At 39.2% G+C, this 27,752-nt stretch overlaps 1 protein-coding gene across 1 annotated transcript; it reads left to right on the top strand.

The window, feature by feature from the left end:
- Positions 1-1,549: 1,549 nt before the first annotated feature.
- Positions 1,550-23,837, top strand: tmem168a (transmembrane protein 168a). Its single transcript, XM_007252710.4, has 5 exons — positions 1,550-1,649; positions 3,860-5,042; positions 9,235-9,377; positions 16,082-16,356; positions 20,508-23,837. The coding sequence occupies exons 2-5, from the start codon at positions 3,957-3,959 to the stop codon at positions 21,053-21,055; spliced, it is 2,052 nt and encodes a 683-aa protein (XP_007252772.2). The 5' UTR covers positions 1,550-1,649; positions 3,860-3,956; the 3' UTR covers positions 21,056-23,837.
- Positions 23,838-27,752: the final 3,915 nt, after the last annotated feature.

The following is a 27,752-nucleotide window of genomic DNA, read 5'->3' as shown; positions in this document are numbered from 1 at the left end:
CTGGAGGGCTAGTTTATCTCCTGCTTAAAAGCCAAATGCTGCCAGCGCTTTGGGCTGGAGAATAGAGGGCATGTTGCAGGAATAGCAGTGATCCTGAATGGGCCGGGGTTTACTTTTCTCCTTTTCTCCTCCTTTATGTCAGAGAGCTAATTTAGGGATAAAATAAAATCAGTTACAGATTTGAGGAAGCACAGTGTTCCTGATGTTTCAGAGCAGCTCGACTGACATTATTCTGATGAAGAGCCACCCCATGTTATAAAATACCAACTCAAATCTCTCTCTCTCTCTCTCTCTCTCTCTCTCTCTCTCTCTCTCTCTCTCTCTCTGGGACTTGTGTAGGAGGTTGCCTGCCTTGTGTTTACCCAGTTGGTGAGTTTCTACCTACGCAGAACCCCTGCAGAGAAAATGCCACACTGCTCTGAGGTGCCATTTCCTGGGCTGCTAATAAGAGAGGGAGAGAGAAAGGCCTACAGCTCCAACATCTCCGAGCTCACTGATCCGACACAGTCACCTCCATAGCATAAGCTCGGTGCTAAAGGCACTAATCCTCTCAATATCATAGTTATTTTAAACTATTTTAAATAAAAAAAGATATATATACTGTATAGGCCTATGTATAATTTTATTATACCTCATTAACCTCACTATATGCACCATATTTATAAGTTTGAGAAAATTTTAGAAGGCAACTCATAGTATAAAGGGTTAAACTGTTTTGTGTATCATCACTGTCCAATGAAAAGCATGTATCTTCAAAACAGCTACTTTACAGGAGAAAGATAATCCCTTCTTAACTTTCAAAAAAGAGTTTTTTTGGGGTAATTTTGGAGAGTTTCTATTGGTTCATTCATCGAGAAAATGTTTAAACAGTGTAAGGGACAGTCTCTGTGTTCAAATTATGCATAGAAAATTAACAAAAAAACTGTATATGCATAGAGATAGCTTTGATTATTGTTTCTGATATTAATATATTACCTATGATATAACATAAAAATCATATATGCAAAGTTTTATTTAATTATTAGTATCATTTGATACTTGGTTAGAATATAAGTTCACTATATGCAAATCATTTCAGTTTAATTGACTTATTAAGAGGATTGAAAAAAACAGCTGTGGGCCAAAATATTCTGATATATATTATCTATGATATAAAGTTAAAATTATATATGCAAAGTTTTATTCAATTATTTTTATTTCTATTACTTACTCAGAATATCCAAACAACAACCAGAATTAGTATTTTCCATTTTTAATGGAATATTTATGATAATACTATATGATTATAAATTATTATTCTATCATCCTCCTATTACCTCCACTTTATGCACCAGGTTTTTAGGTTTTAAGAAAGTTTAGAAGGCAACTCCAAATATAAGGGATTAAACTGTTTAGTGCTGTATATTTGCTTTATTTTGCTTAAAAACAACTGTGGTCTGAATATTCTGGTTAGAATATTAAATAAATACTTCTCTTATTTTCGAGAATTAGAATTTTCCAGCTTTTAATAATTTATTTTATGGTACAGACTTTTAAAATGATAATTTCTCCGCCTCTGTACTCACCAGATTTGGCCCTCCTCAGACACCGTACTTGTAGTCCGGAAACACAGCGAGCAGGAGAAAATGAAAGGCGTTTCGTGAATAAATGTAAGTGATATAACTACCTAATAGGTTAAACTCGTATTTCTGAGGTAAATGTGGGTCTTTACTTAAGCAGAAGCTGTTTAAAATCCGGCTGCTGTCAGGCTCGAGATGTTGCTGGTCTTAGCGTTAGCTGCTGGGTTAGCTTCGCCTCCTAACAACAGCACTGAATTTAGGCTAGATAACGTTAGCCAGCTAGCCTAGCTTAGCTTAGCGTAGCTAGCGCAGTTGATGTGGCAGTCAGGAGGAGTTTGTGAAACTGCTGAACTGGCTAAAATAGAAGCTTATCCCACCCCACCATTATTATATCATTAAAAAATAATTACAAACGTTTTCTGTGTGTATAAGAGCCATAAATAACCTGCAGTTCGGCAAATACTATTAGCCAAGTCCTGTCAAACTGCATATAAGTTATAGTTGTATATTTTTATTTATTCAGACGCTAGCTTAGTACTCAGTAAGTCTTAAGGTATTTGCTGAGTAAGTGTTGAGGTATGAGCTAATTTAAGCCACTGTAGTAGCTTAGCCACCAGTTTATAGACCCTGAAAACTGTTAAGTTAGCTTACTAGTTACTACTTTAACCTACAGCTAGGTTAGTTCTGTCAACTTTGTGGGGTGACACAGATTTAGGTTAGCCCAGCCCCAAAATAGGCTGAGCATGGAATGAGAATGGGGGCAAAGGTAGTAGGTGAGCCAGCTAGATATTATTGTATGTCTAGCTATCAAGCATTGAGGTGACTTTGGAGTGACTGTGAGGGTAAGTTCAGAACGTGAAGCTTCTTTACAAGGTCCTGACTGGCCAGTTTATCAGGCTGAAAAATCCAGAGTTCAAGACCAGCTTTTCCTGGTGGCTAGGCTTGTCACGATATTCACATTAGAGCTATATATATTTGCACAATATACAGATATAACCTCTGTTTTTTTGGTATTATTTAGTTTACAGTACCAGTAAAAAGTAAAGAAATGCCTCTTCTCATTCAGATTTAGTTTAAACTTGTTTTATGGTATTATTTAGTTTACAGTACCAGTAAAAAGGAAAGAAATGCTTCTTCTCATTCAGATTTTGTTTAAACCTGTTTTATGGTATTATTTAGTTTACAGTACCAGTCAAAGTTGGAAGTAGAAATGCCTCCTCTCATTCAATGTGTTTTATGTTTTATATGATTTGTTTTACAGTGTTAGACAAACCAGAAAATGTTTTATACTTAAGATTCTTCTAAGTAGCCACATTTAGCTTACAGGACAGATCTGCACACTCTTGGCACACTTATGAGGTAGAGTCACCTGGAATAGTTTTTTCAGTGTCTCATCCCAAATCACCCATCTCAGTTCAGGGGTTTAGATCAGGTAGGTCAGGGGATTATGGAAGCAAAATACCTTCTTCGTTTTCTGCGTGATTCCTTATGTGTCCCTTAAATTGTTTCTATGTATATATATAGAAGTTGTGTGATTTTGACTAGTTCTGTAGGGTTTTTTTTCTTTGGTGATAACATGTTTTTTTATTAGAATTTCAGTGTTTGATAAATGTTAGTTGTTACAAGTTTATTGCTCTTTTCAAAGTAATTTGCATAGTTTTGTTTATCACATTAATTTACCGTTAATTTGTATGGGCAGGGTAGATAAAAAGCTGTTTATCAGGCAAAACCTACCCTGTACTGGTGAATTAGCTGGTTGACCAGCATAGCTTGTGAAACTTTTTTAGCAGGGTAGTAAGTGAAATCTAGAGCAGCATTTTTATTCAAAGTATTCAAAGGCTTTTAAAAGTTGATTTGGAAGGGAATAATCTAAATGTAAAAATGTTTGAGAAATAGCAGGGCTGCTTGAAAAGTAGAGATACACCAAAATGTACAAAGCCATATCCTTACGAAATACAATATTTGTCAGAAGTCAGAAGTGTTTTTTCAGATTTTTTTTTATTGATTTTGCCACTTTTCCCCCCCATTGAATAAATTACACAGCCTAAATGTATTTTTAACATATCTTATTGAACAGTGAGCTTATTTAATATCCCAGCAGACATAAGTATGATATTGTTTGGTTGAAATTATTCAGTCTTTTCACTTATTTGCCCAAACAGTTTTGGTTGCCGAATATTTTGTCCAACTCTGTATAACCGTGGGAGATTGGGGGCAGGTGTGTGGTATGAGTGTGTGACTGATCTTTTTTTTTATCACTGTGACATTAATTCTGATATATCCCTTTTTTCCTGTTTCAGAGACATGGCGCATGGCACAGACTTTACCTCAACTTCCATGAATTGCTGCCTTTAACACTACATTACACCTGAGCAGAAGAGCCTCCATCCAGCCGTAATGAATCCAGAGGAGCCAGAGAAGGAGGTGGACATGTGGTCCTCCCTCCGCTGCCTGGGCTACCTGTCCAGTCTAAACTTGCTGGTGGCAGTATGTCTGGGGATGTATGTGAGGTGGGAACAGACATCTGAGCCCACCATCTTGGTCATCTTCATCTTGGGTCTGTTTGTTTTGGGCATTTCCAGCATCCTGTATTACTACTTCTCCATGGAATGGGCCAGTCTCAGCCTATTTCACCTGTGGTTTGGATTCCTGCAGGGCCTCTTGTGCTTCGTCACCAACCACTCTCTGGAGATGAACGTGAAGGAACAGGTCACAAACTACCTATTGATCGCTAGCGTGGCAGTGCGGTCATTGTGGGCCCTGGCGGAGCGCCTGTGTGGCAGTGCCAGCTACCGGAGAGTTGTGCTCACCTCAGCTGAGCAGCTTGAGCTGCTGGGATTTGGCATTGCCTGCACCGCTATGGATCTCCACAAGGCAGTAGCAGTCATCGCCCTGCTGGTGGCCTTAGCGGCCATCATCGTAGACCTACGCATGAAGTCCCTCCTAGCCCTTCCCAACTTGATCGGCTTTTCCGTGGTGGCCTCCATCACCTTCTTCCAGGCTCTAGATGTCCAGACTAACCCCTTCGCCTTGGGCTGCTACCTGGGACGCCTCATTTGTGAGCCCCTCCTGGACGTCTACTTCAGCGGGTTGTCTGTGACTGAGCGCTGGATGCCTTTTATGTCGACTGGTCGACTGTGGAGGAAACTCACTCTCCTCCCGCTGAGTGCTCTGGAGCTGATGTTTTTTGTGCTTAGTGCCCAGAAGCTGAGTGACCTCAAGTTCTGGTACCTGGTCATCCCCGGCTTCTGTGTGTTTGGCCTCTTTTGGATGCTGTGTCACGTGGTGTTTCTAGTCACGCTGTGGAGCTTCCACACCAAGCTGAGCGAGTGTCAGAAGGTTCGAGCTACCCAGCGCTCAGACACACGCAGCCTGGACAGGGTCATGGCCTCCAGGGGGATGCGCCATTTCTGCCTCATCTCTGAACGGCTGGTGTTCTTCAGTCTGGTCTCAACTGCTATACTAGGGGCTGTCTCCTGGCAGGTAAGATGGGTCAGGTTTCTGTAGTGGTGTTATATTTCTGTAGGACATAATTTGATACGCGCATAAATCATAGTCAGTATTAGGCCTGTCACTAGGGCTGGGAGGTTAATCAAATTATTTTGATTAATTAAAGTAATGTTGTAATGTGATTTCCAAAAAAGGGATGATTGAGATTAATTTTTATATATATAAAGAAGCTGACAGAGGAAATCTCAGTGGATAAACATTTGCTTTTGTCAGAAAACTTTAAAGAATGTTTTATGTGGCAGTGATTTTCCTATTTAACACTTATCCTTTACTGAAATACAAGGAAGTTATGTTATGTTTGCATTGTTTTCATATAAAAGCATTTAACATTAAAGGGGGAAGATTACTATTCATAAAAAAAATTAAATGTAAAGGAAACAATATCTTCCGCATCCCTTTTAATAGAACAAACAAAAAATCTAAATCATAGTCGAGAATTGCTCATATATTTAGAAGAATATCAAGATTTTATTAACAAAATCACCAATCCTATCTGTCACTATAATTATGCAATATTACAATATTATTTCACTTATATACTGATAATATAATAAAATAATGATGCAATTGCATCTTTTAAAAAGCCCTTTAGTATTATTTTTACATAAACAAGCACACAATTAAACACAGTGGGAACAAAAGTCATGGGACATACTCATGAAGTGAAGTGATACCTCAAGGCCTGGGAACACCCACACCTGTGTAAGTTGTGAGATGTTATCTTGTGAGTGAGGTTAAACACTGGTCATCATGCTGATTGCACTGCAGTGTGAATTATTGGAGTTAGGGTGAGGCCTAATAGTGGGTGCAGGCTTTTAATATTCCTCGGTCTACAGTGTCTTATTTTTATAGAGAATAGCCATTACCACCCACAGTGGACAGCTCAGTGGGTGGTAATGATTGTGACTGATGGAATCTGGCTAGAGGTGTCCATGCAAACAAACAACTGCATCTTTTTATAGGATATGGCAAAAGTCTGGGGAGATGAAATTAGTGTGTGTTTAGTGACATTTGACATGTCGAATACACGAAAACGATGTCAAGTTTTACAGTATACAGTTGACAGTACATCATATAAAAATGGATACCATTATTTACAATATATTAAAATGTGATATAAGCAGTATTTATATAGACATTAAAACAGTATTATACGCTGTATAATAATGCTATTTTAAAAAGTACTAATTATTCCAGTATTAATATACATGTTCTTATAATTATCGTGTTATTTTAAATCATTTAAGTAGTTTACCCATTCATTTTTGGTCTACATGTGCTTATGTTTTTAATATATGCATTTGATAGTTTTGTTTTATTAATTACCACTTTCACTTTTAGTATTTCGTGTTACTGTAGCAGAAGATGTAGCCTTAAATTACAAAGTTGCTTTTTAAATCCTGCAGGAATGTAAATTACTTGGGAAAAGTAAAACTTTTCAGTAGAAAAGTGGAGAAAGCTAATTGGTGGTTACCAGAAGTGTTTACAAGTAATTATTCCTGCCTAAGCTGTGCAGCTAAGTGCTACTTTGTGTGGGGGACACAGGTCTAAAATTGTCCAGAGCTTTCTTACATTTTCCAAACCAAAACTGTAAACTTGGAAAAAAAAAACCTTTGCCTTTTTAAATTGTAAATCAGCCCCCAGAAAAACAAAACAACCCAGTAGAACCATCATGTACTTGTTGAAATACCCAATTTGCACTGTATCTTCAGAAACCATTTCACTTGATTTAAGGAGAGTTTAAAATTGCTAGGATGCCTTTAAGTGTGTCCTTAAGCATATGCATTATCTTCCATCCTCGCAAACCCTTCATTTGATGTGAGGAAAATGAAAATAATAGATAAAGAGAAGAATAATGACTAAGCCTTGCTGTTGTTGATTGCTAAGTGACAGAATATTACACTTCTTCCTGCTGCTACTCTCATGTGAAATGAGGACAGCATGCCGTACCGGCTGTTGGACCTTAGGCAGAAGTACCTTTTCTGACAAAAGCAGTGAACCACTAAGCGGCAAGATAATGAACTGTCAAATGAGTCATTCTGGGCGCTGGTGTGGGCAGCGCAGTGTCTGAGGGAGTACCAGCATTATCATTTGTTTGTTTGAAATCAGTGCGGGTGGATTAGGAGTAGATTGATTAGTGTCTCTGCAAAGTGGAGTAAGTGGATTTGACAGGTCTTGGAGTTGTGTTGATTGTGTTTATGAACCTGGAGAAACAGAAAATCAGACATTGTTGTTTGATACTTCTGGGCTGATGCCGAATTCTGATATTACACGTGGGTAGGGCTGGATATCGTTTTAAAGTTTTTGATATCTGTACTGATACAATATTTTGAGTTCTATACTGACTCAAAGTCTATACCCCATGCTACTTTTTTTCGATACCTTTTTTTTTTGATACAACATATTTATTGAACAGCCAACAAGAGTAACCTCATTCTCATACTATCACCAGGAGAGATGAATCTTTTTAAATTTTGTTGGAACAAACAGTAAGCATGTTTGTGGAACTTTAATAGGAACAAAAATCATTGCTTGTGATTAAACTTCAAATATTGTTCCTATGCATATTGCTTTATGCATTTTATTTTAAGAGTTCTTTTTAAAAAATATCAGCATTACATTGACAAACTTAAATTCAATTATATTAGTTGTGTCAGCTTCTTAAAAATGTATTATAATCTTAATATTAGAATATGATTCTTTTTTTTTTTAATGCTGCTAGTTCCCTGAGTTAGCGAGAGGCAGCGAGAGAGCAAGCAAGCGCCTGAGATTTTAGCACAGCGGTGGTGTGTCGACAATCAGAATGATCATCAATTGCTGTACACACTCTCTGCGTTTGTCATGTTTATGCGTGGGTTATGCAAAGTATCGAGAGCAGGTACCGAACTTTTTTTTTTATCTTTCGGTACTCTGTAGTACCGAGACATTTCGGTCGATGCCTTTTTGGCATCGGATTTCGATACCCAGCCTTTAAGAGTAATTTATTTTGTTACATAATACAATAGATCTAATGAAATTAATACAACTAAATAGATAGATAGATAGATAGATAGATAGATAGATAGATAGATAGATAGATAGATAGATAGATACTTTATTGATCCCAAAGGGGAAATTCTAGACATCCAGCAGCAGGTACAATATACAAAGTTACAAAAGTATACAATATAACATACATATAAATACAATAAAATAAAAAATAAAATGTACAGTGTATTAGTACAGTCTTTAGTGTGTGTGTAATGAAGAATGGAGGTAGTGCTGTTGAACACAATAGACAGTGAACACCAGTTGATGTGCATAAAGTGAGGATAACTGATGTCAGCCATACAGAAAGTGCAAATACACAGTTATATAATAATTTAATTTAAAAGCAGTGCGAAAGATACGTAAACAGTAGATGAATGAACTACTAGTGCAAAATATAACTATAAAACTAGTAGAACTATAAAAATATTGTTATAGGCATCAGCAAGACTGAGAGTGTGACCATAGCTGAGGGTGTGGCCAGAGTTGCCGGAATGAAATGAAAAAGTAGTAAAATAGTAAAAAGTATACTAAAATGTAGCATAGCCAGTGTTTGCCAATTGTAGTATTGTGGCCAGGATCCTTGGTCCTTTTCTGGCAAAACTGTCAGCAAGTGTCTGTTTAAAATATCGGCAAAATATAGGTATTTGTCCAATGTTGATGGTTTAAAAAAAAAAAAAAAAAAAAACAGTCATCTCCCGATACCGATATAATTCTGATATCATCATGCAGTTCTATTAACTGTTTGAAAATGTACTGTGACTTAAGGGTAATTGGGACATAAGGTCAAATGGGACAGTTTATCAATACCAGGTTTATTTTCTTGCGAAAAGTGAAAAAAATAAAAAAACAAATAAATAAATAAATAATATATATACACACACACACATTTTCTTCAGTATTAAAGAAATGGATTACAATAACATTTCATCCTCCTTACTTTCTAAATACTGTGAGTGGTTTAATGTTGCCTTTTAATTGAACCTGAGATGTGATAACAGTGGAAATCTGAGACCTAAAAAGTGGAAAATATTTACGTTGTTTTTGCCAGAAAACACTGGTAAATGATTGTTAAACCCGCTGTCATAAACTCCAAAGTCTGTAGATGTGAAAATCGATTGTGTTTTCTGGCTTGCAGACATTTAATGCTCTCTTCATGAGCTTGTTCCTGGTGGTGTTACCTTTGGAGTCTCTGGCACACGGACTCTTTCATGAGCTCGGGAACTGCCTGGGAGGGACCTGTGTGGGCTACGCAGTGGTCATTCCTACCACTTACTGCAGGTAAGCTTAACAAATGCATCAGTGCACTTTGTACTTATCTAGAGAGTAGGTGTATAATATAAATTATTATCTAGTGTATTATCATATTATGGTGCAATGTAAAGAAAAAAAGCTGTTTAAGTTTCTACCTTTATCTAATACAGTGTAGCTGAATAATTCAGCATAATACATCTGTTAGAAATGTTTATCTGTTTAATGAAGTTACATTATATCAGTGTTCTCTTTCATACCTGTACACCTCTTACCTCATATGCAGGTTTTCTCTTTGCACTTAGAACACCCCATTTTTCTTTTTCTTTTTTTATTGAAATGTAACCACTTTGAGATAAGTGAATATTAATAATCAGTATAAAAGGTATTGCTAAGATGGCAAAAGAAGAAAACCAGATTTTCTATTCTAGATTATTTGTTCATTTATTTTACTTATTTATTCTTTTTTGAAGTTAAACGTGCGTACATATCATATCATATGTCATATCATGTAGGGATGCACTAAAATGAATTGTCTGGCTAAATTTTTTCATTGTATTTGCCTGACACATAAGTTGGCTCAACTTATTTTACTATCCTAGCATTGTTACAGCTTGTATCTTTCAGCTGGAAAAAAGATGTAGAAAATGTAGTAAACTGATAGTAAGCTTTGTAAGTGATGTGGGATGCTTAATTTCATTTTATTTATGCGCGTAGGTTGTAAAAATGTACTTGAATTTGCCGTTTTATGGCTCTTCCTGTCAACTCACTCCTACACTCCCTGCCTTGTAGCTGTATTGCAGTGCTCTGAGCAGCTGCTAAACAAACTCTTAAGTTAGAGGAAACACTGTAATATGACTTCATTAATAATAATTAATAATAATTAGCTATTTTTCCACTTGTGTACAACTATTTTTGGGTGTGTCATATCATATCGTCTGCGATAATATCGCCAACATTTTTGAATATCATGAATGATATTAAACCGTGAAATATCGTGCCCACCCATCAGCATACGACTTTTTTGTTGTTTTTAGCAAAAGAAAAATTCACACTGTTCTCATTTCCTATTAAATATCTACTAAAGACAGATTATATCGGTCTAGTATCATTAATTTTACTGCAGCACTGGATATATGGAGATATATGGAGTGCAATATTAGTATTGTGCAGTAGTGTAATCGTAAAAAAATTTAGTGTTTTATCACATCGCCAAGAGTATCGTTGTCGCACAAATACCATAGAATATTGTAATATTATTTTAGGGTCATATCGCCCACCACTAGTTGCCAGATATTCATTTCTAATATCATATATGCATAAAATCATGCTTCTTGTTGGGACTTGTTCTCCACATCAGCTGTTGTACTACTTCTGTGTGCACTGCTGGGATGACTGTGTGTTCTCGAGGAGTATTTCTTGACGTGGCAACACGTGCCCTAATTTATCACTAATATTCATCCAGTCTCGTCAGCCTCCTGCCGCCTGCCCGTCGCACGGCGCCGGAAACCCTGTTGAGCGGTCCACTCAGGATGTTAATGCATAGGAGAAGGTTGATGATTGGAACTCCCCGAAGGTGCAACGGTAAACGGAGTGCGAAATAAACTAATAGGCATTAATAAACATGGACTAATGGCGGCCCTGCAGGGAGGGCCATGTCTCATCCACGCCGGGCAAGTGGAGGCGGGGGTAGCAGAGGGAGCGCTCCAGGCAGGAAGGCTGCTGTTAGGATGATTAGGATGCAGCCCCACGGCCCGTTGTGCTCAGTATTCCAGCACACCAAGAGCCAGGCCCCAGCAGGGAGCCAGCACATGAGGGGAATATAGCAGGGTGTAATCTCCTGTCTGATGGGCGCAGATCATGTTTTTACAATGATGAGGGCTTCTCGGGGAGATGAGGCAGACAGGGAGAGACTAGAAAGGAGTGCAGAGAAAGAGAGAGGGACAGAAAAAGGGCATGAAGGAAAAAGGACTAGGTCGGCATATGCTCCTTTTAGCCGCGTTTGTCTCAGGCAGGTGCCACAGTAGCATGCCTGCATAGATATTTGGATATTACATTAAATCATATACATTGTATATCCATAGATATGCACTCTCCCTTTATAGTACAGTACATTTCGCACTATAAGGCACACTTCAAATCCTTAAATTTCACAAAAATTATTAGTGCGCCTTTTAATCCAATTCAATCCAAATCTTATGTATGAATTTTACCAGTCAGATTGTAAGGAATAGTAAAGCCACTCCGCTGAAGTACAGCATTATACAGGAGTTTTAGTTTAGTTCTCCAGCACCAAGGCTGGAGTAGAATTACCTTTAGCCGCTAACCGCGCTCAATATTTTCCCATTCAAAGGCGAGTAGGCCTACCCCTAACCCCGGCTAGCACTGCTGGAGTAGCATTAGCATTACCAGCTAACCGCACTCGCTATTTCCCTATTCAGAGGGGAGTATTATGGACCTGTAGCCTGCTCCTGACCCCGGCTAGCACTGCTGGAGCAGTTAGCCGCTAATGTTAATGTCCCAACCTAGTGCTGGAGAAATTCGGGAATCTAAGCTTACTGTAAATAAACGAAATAAATCGTTTTCAGGAGAGAAATCTGTGTAGATTTACACCCAGCACTCATTTGACTTTAAAAGAAAGTCTTTTTATTTGTTTAGTTTCACTTTACTTAACTTAGTTAGCTATCATGTGGCGAGACCTGCTGAATTAGAAGATCCTTATAATGTCTCTTAAAATGTACCTTATAATCCAGTGTGCCTTAAGTGTGAAAATAGAGCAGAAAATGTATGTTCATTGATAGTGTGCCTTTATAATACAGTGCGCCTTATAGTGCGAAAAATAGGGTAAGTAAATCCAGCTGCCGTAAAGGGGTGCTTACTGCTGAGACAGCCATTCAGTTGTGCAAACACATACACACATGATATGATATTAACAATATCGTAATCGCTATAGAAAACATGGGACTCTCTGAAGCAGCTACACATGAGCCTAAGGTCACGATCGCCAATTCCAAGCATTGGTTGGAGGGTATAACTCCTGGCATGCCAGAAGTCATGGGACAGCAGTATGCAACTATGAGGGGATGGATTGGGCAGTTGTGATGTGATGCTGTCTTGTGAGAGAGGCTGAACACTGGCCAGTGTACTAAGGGATAGGCATGACATGAATTATCACAGTGACCTGATAGTGAGTGCCAGATGAACGGGACATTCTGTTTCCAAAGTTGTGTGGATATTTCAGAGTCCTCCATCTCAGAATACATTGAAGAAGAAAAAAAGAAGGTTCGTGGAAAGAACAGAAATAACATGGTACAGAGAAGTAACTTTTATGATGGGGACAAGAATAAGTTATCAATCAGGATGCTGAAATTAGAGAATGCACATACATTTATCACCTGCTTTGATATTAATTCCCTTTACTGGCTCAACTCAGACACAGTTAAACACACATTTAAAGACGTCAAAAGTTATTCAGTGTTATTATTTATTTATATTTTTATTTTATTTTTTACTTTCCTTGTTATTTTATACAGAAGTCATCCAGACCATGAAAAAACACATGAGGAATATTGCAGCAAAATGTAAAAAAAAAAAAAAAAAAAAAAAAAAAAAAAAAACGTACATTATTCTGAAGCATTTAGGTGCGCTTATCTGGGGGCCGGTTAACTTGGGGTATTTGAGACTGGTACCTCTGATGAACTTATCCTGTACTACAGAGGTCATTCTGTTTTTGTTTTCTGGTGAGAGCCAGTTTCAGCATAACGTTTTTGATGGTCTTTTGTTCTTGAAATTTGTTTCAAGACCATTTCTCAAATAGGGCTATAAACTGTATACCAGCTCTACTTCATCACAACAAAAATGCTGCTCTCAAACACATTACGTTTTTAACATTTGCTTAATCTTGGTGAATGGAAATCTCACTAGTGAGGATTTCAGCGGTATGTACCTATTATGAAACAAAGCGCACATATAAAATCAGGTAATACTAATATAGTGCAGACTGCCACTTGGTTAAATAGTCCCTCTTATCCTATGAAAGAATTGATTTTATAATCAGTATTGTTGATGTCATTGAAGGAACCTACGTTTCCCCAGCTCCACAGCTTCCGGCGATATAGCTAGTTCTCCTGTATTTTCATGATTGACCTTCAATTATGTTAGATAGCAGAGCGTGAGGAACATTTAATGGGTTAAAAGGCCAAGCAGAAGTAAAATTGGATGGAGAAATGCAGAATGTGCCTACTTGAGGGAAACAGACAGGAGAGAATAGAAGGGGAAGGCGTCATTTCCGCTTGACTAGCTGAACACCTTGCCAGGTAGTTTTCACAGGTCAGTGGGTTTTAGATCTGCCATTTCAGTCTTCAGCAAGCATGTGCAGAGCCCTGGTCTTCTTCACTTCCACTTCCACTGTTCTCACTCAAAGCATTCCTGACGTAATGGGCATTTTAATGATGATACATCCAAGCAAACAAGAGCCAGAAGGTCACGGTAGTCTTGACCCTAAGTGGGTGTGTGTTCGGTGGGCTATACGCAGAATGTTCTTTACAAGAGCTTTTTTTTTTTTATCCTTCTTGGAAATAATGACTAAACAACCTTGACCTTCAGAATCAGTTCTTCCAGTAAATTACAATTACAATTACAAATATCGAAAGGTCACAGTCAGTCTGTTACTTCCTTTTACTGTGGCCACGTTAAACTCTTTCATGTCGCATTATTGCACTACTACCCCACTCTCTTTACATGTACCTTCCTTTCAACATTTACTGTATGACTACCCCTCCTACCCTTTCCTGATCTATTCATGCTTTGCTGCATTTCTCACACCTCACTCACTCTCTGCCCGTCTGCTCGTGCATCATCATTCACCTCTTCGTCCCCTCTCATCTCCTTTCATCCTCCTACCTTTCTCGTCTGCTACTTCCAGCCCGGTTCAGGAATGGGGATGGGCATTTTAAAGATATGCCGTTTGAGCAGACTCTCTTTTAAAGGTGCCACAGAATGCATTCTCTCACTATTTTAACTTGTGCTTTGATGTATAAATAGAAGAGATGTCAGAAGCAATTGGCAGTATTTCTATCGGACGATTTTTAGATCAAATATTCAATCGATCATTGATAGATAATTTAGTAGGTCCTGTTAGCTGGGCAGATCGTATGTGCTTTCACAAGACCAGGTAGATTCTAATTTCTTTATTAGATGGCAATATGCACATTACTCACAGCAGCAGAAACCCATTAAAGCCAGTGTTAAAATTTTGCAAATATTTTAGGCCCCCGTGGGAATTTTAAGTAAAGAAAAAGCTTCTTGCCATCAGCTGCCAGCACTCAGAGGGAGCACAATTGGCCTTGCTCCCTCCGGGTGGGTAGATGGCGCTCTCTCCCCATCATGATTAAAGGAGGCATCTGTGAGCGGATGTATCAGAACCTAGCCGCTGTGCTTTCTTTAGACTTAGACTTAGACTTAGAAAGAAGGGGTGACTGAATCCACGCGTGTCGGAGGAGGCGTGTGCTTGTCCGCATCCTCCTAGGGTCGCAGGTGCCACTGGTGATGGGGACGCACAAAAGAGTGGGACAATTGGATAACCAAATTGGGAGAAAATGGGGAAAAGGGAATAAAAGCTTCTTCTATGGGCAGTATTTGTTTATTAGCTCAGTTAAACTCTCGCATTACAATAAGTACAAACAGCAATTTTACAAAATGCATTGCTTTAACATCAATGTTTTCCTTAACACATCTCCTAATCTCTACTTATCCAAGTTTAGTAGAGTTAGTTATAGTTCTTATCATATCAACACCTTTTTGGTTTCTCAAATCAAATCTTACTGATGTTAAATCAGGTGAGCTGCTGATGGAACTGAACATATATACACATGCTGGCTGAGGGCATCCAGGAGAAATGTGGAACTAAACTCAACAGTTCTACATCTTGGCTCAGGATACAACCTACTTACCTAAAAATGATAAAATCTTGTTGCTTTTTACTGTATTTATGTTTATTTGCATCTGTTTGAATCATATGCAGTGCTAGGGGTGTGCCATTTCATATCGTACGCGATAATATTGCCAACATTTTTGAATATCGTGAACGATATTATACTCTGAAATATCGTGCCATAACACTCACCCCTAATTATCACAGCAGGGTCCTACTTTTTTGCTGTTTAAGCAAAAGAAAAATTCACACATTTCTCATTTACAATTAAATATCTACTAGAGACAGATTATATCTGTCCAGTATCATTTATTTAACTTTAATCCTGGATATATGAAGATATTTGGAGTGCATTATTAGTATCATGACATTCTGGATCATCGACTTCTGTTAGAAATCTGCTAAAATTCTTGTATTTTTTTATATCTCAGTTAGGGGTGTGCTGTATCATATCGTATACAATAATGAAATGTAAGTTTTGTTTTGTTGCAGTGGTGTATTTTTTTTTTTTTTGTCATATCGCCAAGAGGATCGTTATCGCAATAATACCATGAAATATCATGATATTATTTTAGGGCCATATCGCCCACCCCTATGTGGTGTTTTTTTCTAAATTGCTTAGGTGCCTAAAACATTTGCACAGTACTGTACCTGTACTGTACGCCAAATACTAAACAGATATGTTGATGTACATTTTGGATATCCACAGTTAGATGTTGAACTTTTATGCCAAGTTAGAACATGATGCTGAGATTGACCAAAACACACTATTCACATTCTCCCCCTCTCTTTCTGTGGGCAGTGCTGATGGGCAGCCAGTGCTGCTTCCCCCAGAGCAGGTCCAGGAGATGAACTTGCGCTCGACAGCCACACTGAACGCCGTGCAGAGACTCTTCTCGCACCACCTCATCCAGACATTCGGCTGCGACTACTCCACCAGCGGCCTGAGTCTGGAAGCATTGCAGGCCAAGCTGCGCTCCTTCCTCGAACTGCGCACCGCCGACGGCCCACGCCATGACACCTACCTCATCTACTACAGTGGACACACACTGCCCACTGGAGACTGGGCCCTCATAGGTGAGTCTCCAAAAAAAAAAACATATACGTTGTCAATGTTTGGCATCAATGTTTATAATATTAGAAAACAATGCTTTACCTTGATGACTTTATTGTAATATGATGCTTATATGCAAGATCTTCACAAATGTAAAATAGTTTCATAGAAAGCCTAAAGCAAATATTACCTGTGTTCTGATTGATGCGTGGAAATTAATCCAGAGAATAATTAGCTGCTGTTCTTTGGTGATTTCTCAAAAAAAAAAAAAAAAAACTTGATAAATTGCTTTTGCTCCTCCAAACCTGGCTACTGCACCCCCTATTTGATTAAAAAATACTTTTGTTGCCTTAGTTCTCTGCCTCAATTGATAATAAAAATAGTGAGATATTGGTTGCCATGGTGTCGTATGAAGTAGAAAACCTCTGATTGGCTGTTTTTTTTTTTTTTGTTTTTTTTTTTACGTATCTCAGACCTTCCAACATGTACACATTTTGCACGTATTTTGACAACCTAGTACACTTTTGAAATTTCATGTTCTATAGATTTTGCCAGTGTCAAGTCAAGTCCGGGGTTAGTCAAGTTATCACCAAGTTGGTTTTCACAGAGATCAATATAATCTTTTTTTTTATGAGTGCTTTCAGCCAATCAGAGCGCTTCAATTTCACCCAAGCGTTTTTTTTTTCTACTAAAACTCTCAGAGTATTAAAATCAAAACTGCCTCAAGATGTTATAAAACATAAAATATATGAAAATAAGATCCAGTCTAGACTTAAACCACACTACACTATTATTACTGTCCCCTCTAATTACAGAATATTGTGGTGATTTAATACAATACATTTTAAGTAATTGATACCACTAATATAAATAGGATTTAAATTTGCCAATCTAATACCGATTCTATTATTTACATTTAAATACCAATTTAAAGTAAAAAAAATGAATTTAAATATATAGTTTCTATTTAAAAAAAAAATAGTAACCAATTATTATTCTTTAAAAAGAACAGGGTAATACAATATGACTTACAAAAAAAAAAACATTTTTAAGAAAAATATAAATATTGCTTATCACTATCGCTAAAATTACAGAAAGTATGGAGATGGGTGGGGGGGGGGGGTGATGTACTCATTTATAAACTTTTTTCAAGCTTAGCAGATTTGCATTATGCTCCTTTCCAATCCCCGCCTCCAAATGGTTGTTATTATTTATTATCTGCTGATATTGAGCGTGGATGCATTCTTTAATATAAAGAGTGATTCCGAAAGAAGCATAAATATTACAGGGGATTCCAGGCTTCTTAGTGTTAGTCTTAATTCAGCTCATCAGCTGCAGTATTCCCCTCTGGGCAACACGTTCTGACCTGATTCTCTTAAACGACTACCTAAACATTAAATGCTTTATCAAAAGTTTCACGATCACATCTGATTTTTGATAAAGTAATTCACACTGCACTGTTCTCAGTTCTTGTAGAGAATCTTGTATATCTTGTTGTAAAAACAATGTACAGTCTTATCAGACCTTACTGTACTATTCCACTCTGTTAATAGCTGTGTGCTTTCCTCACCAGAAAGCTCTAGCAGGACCTGTTATGTTTTGGCTGGCCTTTTACTATTCATTGTTCTGAAAGCTCTCCAAACTGTGGAAGAAATACCTTATCTTGGCTGGGTGTCTGCGGCGGTCCGCTTTATCTTCTTGCCTGTGTGTGCGTGCTGCACCTCACTGTGCTATTAATCCTTATGAGGGATACACAGTGTCACAGCCTGTGTCACGCTGTTTGATCAGACCAGGCCAGACGAGAAACGGCGCCGCGCCGCTTCTTGGTTCTGACCGGGGCATGAAGGCGGAACCGGGTCTGTCTCTGACACTGACACACAGACACACACACATACGCACACACAAACTCGCAAACTCACAGTGGGGAGGTGTGCTCTTCACAGGGTTTCCTTTCATGTCTCTCACTTACACTTCTTACACTTTTCTTTTTTTTTGCTTCAGAATTTCTCTCAGTTTCCTCCAAATTTACCACCATCAGATGTGTCTGTAAATGACGCCTCCTTTTTGACTATTCAGTGTTTTGTTTTTTCCCCCATTCATACTAATTGTCATTATTGCATATGACTGAACACTTAGTGAACTTTAAAGGGAACACATCAGGGGAAAAAAAAATCTTTTTCTTATTTATTATTATTATTATTTTTTTTTTTTCCTGTTTTTTGGTTCTCGTCTGCCTCTGCCTGGTATACACTACACAACAGATTAAAAAATATGGAGCTCTGATATACACACTGTTGATAGGCACACACTGTAGGATTTATTACTTCAAACCTATAGAATATACAGGGGTTGGACAATGAAACTGAAACACCTGTCATTTTAGTGTAGGAGGTTTCATGGCTAAATTGGACCAGCCTGGTGGCCAATCTTCATTAATTACACATTATTGCACCAGTAAGAGCAGAGTGTGAAGGTTCAATTAGCAGGGTAAGAGCACAGTTTTACTCAAAATATTGCAATGCACACATTAAAAGAGAGCAAATTGTTGGTGCACGTCTTGCTGGCGCATCTGTGACCAAATCAGCAAGTCTTTGTGTGATGTATCAAGAGCCACGGTATCCAGGGTAATGTCAGCATACCACCATGAAGGACCGACCACATCCAACAGGATTAACTGTGGATGCTGTAAGAGGAAGCTGTCTGAAACGGATGGATTGCTAACCTGGATTGTATCCAAAAAACATAAAACCACGGCTGCCCAATTCACGGCAGAATTCAATGTGCACCTCAACTCTCCTGTTTCCACCAGAACTGTCCGTCACCACAATAAATTATTGTGGTCTAAAACCAGGTGTTTCAGTTTTATTGTCCAACCCCTGTACATTACACAGTTCTAATATAATTATGATATAAGAAATATCTGAGCACATATATATATATATAAAAAAACCAACATTAAGATAACATCAAACTCCAGTGTTAGTCAGCTGGTCTTTTTTCGTTGTTTAAGACCATGACTTAGTACAAACAACATACCCTCTAACAGTGTTAGGATTTCACAATGTTACATTAACATTGGGTAATAGATTAGTGCTGTATAGTATATTGTTTGAGCATCATCACTGCAATTTACCCAAGCTCAGTAATCACATCGCAAGACATGACACACAACAGGTTATAGATAGATAGATAGATAGATAGATAGATAGATAGATAGATAGATAGATAGATAGATAGATAGATAGATAGATAGATAGATAGATAGATAGATAGATAGATAGATAGATAGATTTTTTAGTGCCCTACCAAGGTCATACAAGGCTAATTAAACCAAATATATCATGTCACAACTTAACCCAAAAGGTAATTTAGCACGATTTAATTTTATGACGACTCATCTACCAAAGTGAAATTATATTTAAATACAACAGTCTTTGATACATTGAGTGCATGATTTAATGTCATGATGTTAAATCACTGACATCTGTAGAACTCTGGTGAAGATATATTTTAATATTGCAATATATATTGCAGAAGAATGAAATATCTCAGTGTTAGTTTAGTCCAATATGGTATTTAGGGCACAAACTCATTGTAACTCACAGCAACTAAATGTTGTTATTTTATGTGCATGTTTTTGGGCCTTTTATATCACAACATTGTTATTTTTGTATTGTTTTTTTTTTTTGGTCACAACATCACAACTTACATTTTAGACAACATCTAGCCTTGGTGGACAGTTGGGTTTATGCAGTAGTTCTAAATCATATCCTGAATATTTTTTTTAACAAACCTGGTTCCCTCTTATCAGCTAATCAGCAAGCCCTTCCTGAGCTGAAGTAGACTGTAACTTATTAAATAGTCTTACATGGGTGGAACATGGGCTAAGTGAGTTTCAAGTGGGCATGGACATGTATTTTTGTACATGTAATTTTACTTGGACCCAGTTGCGCTTCTCAAATGGGCCCCATCATTACAGCCAGCCTTAATCTCACATGGGTCCCAAATACTTTTGCCCATCACTGACCTCCCTCCATATGTGGGACCAACTTAAAACATGTGTACAAAACCTTCTGGTTCCCAGTTCCCACACAAACATACACATACAGGCATCATATTATCTGGAGGATTATAATGCTTTATAATCTGATGTCTGACCATTGAATTTTTTCAGGTGGGGATTGTCTGCGTCTGGAGCAGCTCATTGATTTGTGGAGAGAACGGAACGTTGGCTTCTCCTCTCGACTCATCTTGATTCTGGATACGAACCACTCAGTGCCTTGGGTAAAGGCAGCGAGGAGGGTGGAGGGCCTGTATGTAGCAGTTCAGGGAGCAGAGATGAGTCCAGTGGGAGATGCCGAGAGCCAAGACGGGCCTCGTCTAGGAGATTTCACCTCCGAGTGGGTGGAGTATAACTGCGATCCCGACAGCAGCGTGCAGTGGTCAGAGAGAGGTCGGCTTATCGCTGCTACGTACGGCGTGTCTAAGTGCTGGAGTGACTACAGGCTCCACCTGCCCACTGGCAACGACGTAGAAAAGCACTGGAAAACCCATTTCCCCAGGGCCACCTTCCCGCTGGTGGCTGTTGCCAACTGGTGCTGTGGGCTGAACTTGCTGTGGCTGTGCGGAGCCTGCCTACGCTGCTTCAGGAGATTCAAACTGGCCTGGTTTCCTCCCACCATCCTGGACACAGGACAGGGAATCAAACTGGTGCGATCGTAGACACAAGCAAAGACTTAAATGCTGTAATATGCTGTATTTTTTTATTAGCATACCGTATTTTTCGCACTATAAGGCACACTATGTTTATTTAAATGTTTATTTTCTTGTCTATTTTCATACACAACATGCACCAGATTATAGGGCACATTATTTTTTAAGTCAACCAAGTGTTTGATGTTAATCTACACAGATTTTTCAGATTTTTCATTTGGGAGAGTGAAGCGCTTCTGTTTATCTACAGTAAGCTTAGATTTCCAGATTTCCACTTAGGCTAGCCAGACAGACCTACACTGAGGAACCCTGAGTGCTCTGGTAACCCCATGGCAATATTAGCTAGCGGATCGTCCGACGTAGCTTGTTTTAACACAGTAAACGGGAAGGCTACAGTCCGATATACTCACCTCCGAATGACGAAAGAGCTAACTAGCACTTAGCACGGTTAGCAGATAATGCTAATGATGCTCCAGCAGTGCTAGCCGAGGTTAGAAGCAGGCTACAGGCCAATAATACTCTTTTCTAAGCAGCAAAAGAGCTAGCGCGGTTAGCAGCTAATGCTAATACTTCTCTAATACTGCTCCAGTCTCGGGTCTCTGTGCTGGAGAACTAAACTATAGAACTAAAACTATAATGCTGCACTTTAGCGGAGTGGCTTTACTGCTCCCTACAACCTGACTGGTAAAATGAATACATAAAGCACACCAGATTATAAGACGCACTGACGATTTTTAGGAAAATCAAAGGATTTGAGGTGCGCCCTATTGTGCGAAAAATACGGTATATGCCTTACTTTCTGTGCCTTCTCCTATTTTTTGGTGGTTTAAGTGCTCATCATTTAGCTGTGCCTTTGGGTTCTTAGAAGTTGGAGCCTCAGTGGAGAGCCATGAATTCTGAAGGTCACTGTGATCTTCATGGCCAAATTCTGCCGTCTCTGCATAGCCAAGTAATCCACTGTGGCTTTTTTACACAGTAAGTCAACTTATTAGACAAATTCTGGGCCTTTGCTAATGGCTGCCTATGTTCACTGTTGCCATGGCCAATATTTTGCAATATTTGGGATTTTTAGGTACTAATTGTTTTTGTCATGCATTGTCATCTTGTATCCCAATTTTTTTTTTACTTTTTTTGACATAATTTGAAACTGACAGATCTTCTTTAAATCATATCATAAATTTAATAATTAATAGTTCAATAGAAATGCACCAAAATTACTTGGAATAAAATATTTACATTGACTTTTTATTTCCCTTTTTTTCTGTAAAGTTATAATTCGATGTGTTTGCATTAAGACAACGATATACTAAAGATCATAGATCTTATGCTCGAGTTTAGCAACCGATTACTGTGAAAAGTAAACATTATGTCCTCTATGCAATATATGTTTATATACAGCCTTGGAAAAAATGAAAGAGACCACTTTAGTGGTCACTTTCTGAATCAGCTTGTCTGATTTTGCTATTTATAGGTATATGTTAAATTATATATGTTAATAATAGGTATATGTTGTTTTATTCTTCAAACTATGAACAATAACAAAAAAGATGCAGATTTCAAAAGATTTCAGACCTCAAATAATGCAAAGAAAACAAGTTTACATTATAAAGAGTTCAGAAATCAATATTTGGTGGAATAACCCTGGTTTTTAATCACAGTTTTCATGCATCTTGGCATGTTCTCCTCCACCAGTCTTACACACTGCTTTTGGAGTGTGTTTTTTTTGCCTTTACTGGTGCAAAAATTCAAGCAGTTTAGTTTAGTTCATTTGCATTAGTCATTACACATGCATGGCATTAAATGTTTCCACTTCTTGGGAACAAAATACACTGACATGCCAAAAGTCATGGGATAGAAGTATGTAAATTGGTTCATGGAGTGTTACCGCTGGAGACAGCTTTGGAGCGCCCACACCTGTATGAGTTGTGAGGTGCTCTCTTGTGAGTGAGGTTAAACACTGGCTAGCATGGCTTTCTTAAAATGCAATGCAATACAAGTTATTATATTATTATCAATAGTAGTAGTAGTAGTTTTTGAGTGAGGGCTGATTTTTAGAAATTGTGGACAGTGCAGTGGGTGGTAATGATTGTGACCAGCAGTGTCTGGCTAGAATTACAGTCCATGTGAAAAGACAATCAACATTGCAGCGTTATTTAAATGGTACAAGTTCCTGTCCCATGACTAATGGTATGTTGGTGGAATTTGTTATGTTTATATTAAACCTTTTATTGAAATTTGGATCTACAAATAAAACATGTTCATTGAGTCTAATGTTAACCATCAGTCCTAGTGATGCCAATATCATCATATCTATGTCAAAAGGTAGTCAGTCTCCTCAGCGCCTGGCTTTAAGTGCCCGAGGCTATATGTGTGTTCATTTGACTGTATAAAGAGGTAAAGTGGCAATTTATTGAGTTCCAAGTGCCTTGTTTCGTATGAAGGGTAGGTGACTGAAAATGATCATTTATGAGGCCTATTTCTGCCTCGGGGATGACACACATTTAGCAAAACAGTAGCTGCCACAGAGATGTGATTGGTTCGTGGTGTGCAGTGAGTAGAGGAGGCCAGCACAGGCTGACCCTCTGTTCCTCTGGAGGATACCGCATGAGTGAGTGCACTTTAGCACTGGGTACAGGCCATCTCTCTGGGACAGTGCCGTTACATAAGAAGTGTTTTTCTTTTCTTTTTTTTCTTTTATTTTACAGAAATAGACAAGCTTTGTACAGGTTGTGGCACGTTGTCGAACTTATTCATCCTTGTTTGACCTGAATAAATGTTTTATTCAAGTCGTCCAATGTGTACTTCATTTCTAACACTAAACTGTGTATATATACTATGGTGTATGTATTTTATATCTTTTGTGTCTTTAACACTCATTGATTGATTTATTAAAAATCTTGTCCTTTTTAGCCCTTTGAAAATGACATGCTAATTGTGCAAAAGAATGCATTAATGCAGCAATTTCTCAGCAAGTTATGCTCAGGTGTGACGTTACAAGCCTTTTTACAACCCTGTTATTTTGCTTCAGAAAGAAACGTGCTGGTTTTCAGTTTATAGAGGGCTTGTGAAAAATAAAAAAGAAAGCTCTGCTTTTGTTGGCTGGTTTATGGCACCAAAAGAGCTCACAGAAGCCCTATATTATAGCATAGTTCTTGTAGCAACACTGTACCAAAAGTACTGTAATTTTTTTGTTAGTCTTACCCAGAGACTGTAAAAAAAAGATGGACGCCGTGTCGCCGTTCCCATTCATTCAATGAAAATTAAGCCAAAGTCTTCCACCATTTTGGCGATCCTGATACCCGAGTCTGCGCAGTAGAGACCAGAGGAGGGAGAAAGACTGTGGAGAGCAGCCTACTCATTTAAATAACGCCCAACCTGTGGTGGCTATACTTTTGAGAGACTATGCTCTGTCCAGCTATACACAGTCTATGGTCTTACCCTATAGTGTTAGCATGCATTCCAGTCTGTTAGCAAGCTAAGAAGATTTTGGGTGAGTAGCATTTAGGCTTGTCCCCCTCTTCTTCCTTCTCATTTAGCTTTCTAGAATCTTACTAGTGAAAAAATAATCTGGCAGTTCCTTTTCATTATATTTTTAGCACTGGTTTGGTTCCATTTGTTTGTTTTTTGAAGGATCAATGAAGAGGAAAATCGAGGCAAAATCTAGCATTGGCCAGTGTTAGCTTTTAGCCTAGCCCAGATCCATGTTTACTGATCATGGCTTTCACTTTATTGTGTGTCGAGTTTGAGCAGATACTGGTGTAAGCCTGGTTTGCATAGAAGACTACAGCCCTGGAAAAAAATTAAGAGACCCCTTCACTTCAGTTTCTGAATCAGTTTCTCTGATTTTGCTATTCATAGGTAAATGTTGTTATATAAGTAAAATGAACATTGTTGTTTTATTCTATAAACTACGGACAACATTTCTCCCAGATTCCAATTAAAAATATTGTCATTGTAGAGCATGTATTTGCAGAAAATGAGAAATGGCTGAAATAACAAAAAAGATGCAGAGCTTTCAGACCTCAAATAATGCAAAGAAAACATGTTCTCCTTCACCAGTCTTGTTTGTTTGTTTGTTAATTGTAACTGATAATAGGATACACACATTCTTATCAAATCCAGTATTCTGTCCCTATTTTTAACAGTACTGCAACAAACCTCAGTTTTTTGTTCCTTTTAGCACTAAGACTAAAGCCTCGTGCTGCTGCTCAGGCTTCCATCTGAACATGTCTTCCAGCCAGTGCTTTTAAGAGCCACTTTGATGCATTTTATTAGTTCAGGACAACTGGTCAACGAAGCTCCTCAGCCTCCAGGCTCTGTTTCTCAACTGAGAGAAATTCTGTAAGTCTGAATGCATACGCTGAGTGCAGTGTCACTGCACGTTCTTATTAGCGGCAGTCAGAGCTCAGTCTCCAGAAGCAGCTTCCCCCCCCCCCCCCCAACACACACACACACACACATCCAGTCTACCCCAGCCCAGCTCTGTGAGAAATAAAGAAATAAAGCCAGTGTTTTCTCTTTCATTAGCCCAGGCTGGGAAGTGTAGCGTTATTGGCTAAGGTCAGTGATTCATGTATACAGCAGAAATCATTTATGAGAAGATTAGATTATAGGGCTGGCTTCATCTCCCAAACTGGATTAGGTAATAAAAGAGCACTCCTCTGTGTCCCGGGACGACTGCTGAGTCAGGCCCTGTCAATCACATACACACACACACACACACACAGACGTAGTGCAATGCTAACATAATAACATTGGCGGAGAGTTAGCTAGCTTACTGAGGAGAGAACTGACCCAGCAAAAAGCTACACATCGGCCCTTCGTGGGCTAAGTGTGGGCACTGTGGGCAGGGGCTAGCCCATTAAAATTCCAAACAGGCCCAACATGGGTTTTCTGTGGGCAGCCTGTTCATTGGCTGGCCCACTCAAATCCTATAAAAGGCCGCTGTGGGCTAGCCTGAACTGGTCCAGTGCATTAATGCCCCTGTAGGCCCAGTGTGGGAATTATTTGGACAGCCAACACTTTGATGCGCCCACACAAATCCCAGGCAGGCCCACTGTGGGTCAGCCCACATTCAGCCTGCACCATTTCACACCCTGAAGGGCCAGTGTGGGTTATATGTGGGCAACCCGCACTCTGGCATGCCCACACAAATCCCAGGCAGGCCCACTGTGGGTCAGCCCACATTCAGCCTGCACCATTTCACACCCTGAAGGGCCAGTGTGGGTTATATGTGGGCAACCCGCACTCTGGCATGCCCACACAAATCCCATGCAGAGCCAGTGTGGGTCAGCCCACATTCAGCCTGCACCATTTCACACCCTGAAGGGCCAGTGTGGGTTATATGTGGGCAACCCGCACTCTGGCATGCCCACACAAATCCCATGCAGAGCCAGTGTGGGTCAGCCCAAATTCAGCCTGCACCATTTCACACCCTGAAGGGCCAGTGTGGGTTATATGTGGGCAACCCGCACTCTGGCATGCCCACACAAATCCCATGCAGAGCCAGTGTGGGTCAGCCCAAATTCAGCCTGCACTATTTCACACCCTGAAGGGCCAGTGTGGGTTATATGTGGGCAACCCGCACTCTGGCATGCCCACACAAATCCCATGCAGAGCCAGTGTGGGTCAGCCCAAATTCAGCCTGCACTATTTCACACCCTGAAGGGCCAGTGTGGGTTATATGTGGGCAACCCGCACTCTGGCATGCCCACACAAATCCCATGCAGAGCCAGTGTGGGTCAGCCCAAATTCAGCCTGCACTATTTCACACCCTGAAGGGCCAGTGTGGGTTATATGTGGGCAACCCGCACTCTGGCATGCCCACACAAATCCCATGCAGAGCCAGTGTGGGTCAGCCCAAATTCAGCCTGCACCATTTTACACCCTGAAGGGCCAGTGTGGGTTAAATGTGGGCAACCCACACTCTGGCATGCCCACACAAATCCCATGCAGAGCCAGTGCACTGCACCATTTCACACCCTGAAGGGCCAGTGTAGGATATATGTGGGCAAAACACTTTAGCATGCCTACACAAATCCCATGCAGAGCCAGTGTGGGTCAGCCCAAATTCAGCCTGCACCATTTTACATCCTGAAGGGCCAGTGTAGGATATATGTGGGCAAAGCACAGTTTAGCATGCCCATACAATTCCCATGCAGAGCCAGTGTGGTCAGCCCAAATTCAGTCTGCACCATTTCATACCCTGAAGGGCCGGTTATGGGTTATATGTCTGCAACCTGCACTTTGGCATGTGCACACAAATGTCATGCAGGGACACTGTGGGTCAGCCCAAATTCAGCCTGCACCATTTACACACTGTAGGCATTGTGGGTTATATGTGGGCAGCACGCACACATATGTGAGCATGCCCACACAAATCCTATGCTAGGTTACTCTGGGTCAGCCCAAATTTACCATTCAATATTTTACAATCTGAAAGTTTGTGTCATAACAAGTTCATATGAAGGGTATCTGAATATTTTTTATTGTTTTTGTCTGTGAGAGCTAGGTAGATTAGCTAGCTTAGTGGATAGGAGCAACACTGTGTGAAATGTAGCATCAGCTCTGAAATATTTTCTAAACCAAAAGTGGAGAAAAATCAAGGTACCACAGCAGAGTTGTGCAGAGACCTTTGGAGGGGCAGGTGCTCAAAGTCAAATTTATAAAAATATTTTTATTTAATATTTTGGATAGCTACGAATTT

The sequence above is a fragment of the Astyanax mexicanus genome, chromosome 2 (genome assembly GCF_023375975.1).
Source record: "Astyanax mexicanus isolate ESR-SI-001 chromosome 2, AstMex3_surface, whole genome shotgun sequence".
In the NCBI taxonomy this organism is placed as follows: Eukaryota; Metazoa; Chordata; class Actinopteri; order Characiformes; family Acestrorhamphidae; genus Astyanax; species Astyanax mexicanus.
The sequence above is the reverse complement of the archived record's forward strand: the minus strand, read 5'-3'. Positions and strand labels throughout refer to the sequence as shown.

What these genes read in the sequence shown, in the direction of transcription:
- tmem168a (XM_007252710.4), top strand. Translation starts at nt 3,957, where the DNA reads ATGAATCCAGAGGAGCCAGAGAAGGAGGTGGACATGTGGTCCTCCCTC. An exon ending in TAGGGGCTGTCTCCTGGCAG is followed by an intron (nt 5,043 to 9,234) that starts GTAAGATGGGTC and finishes TCTGGCTTGCAG; the next exon opens with ACATTTAATGCTCTCTTCAT. An exon ending in TGGAGACTGGGCCCTCATAG is followed by an intron (nt 16,357 to 20,507) that starts GTGAGTCTCCAA and finishes GAATTTTTTCAG; the next exon opens with GTGGGGATTGTCTGCGTCTG.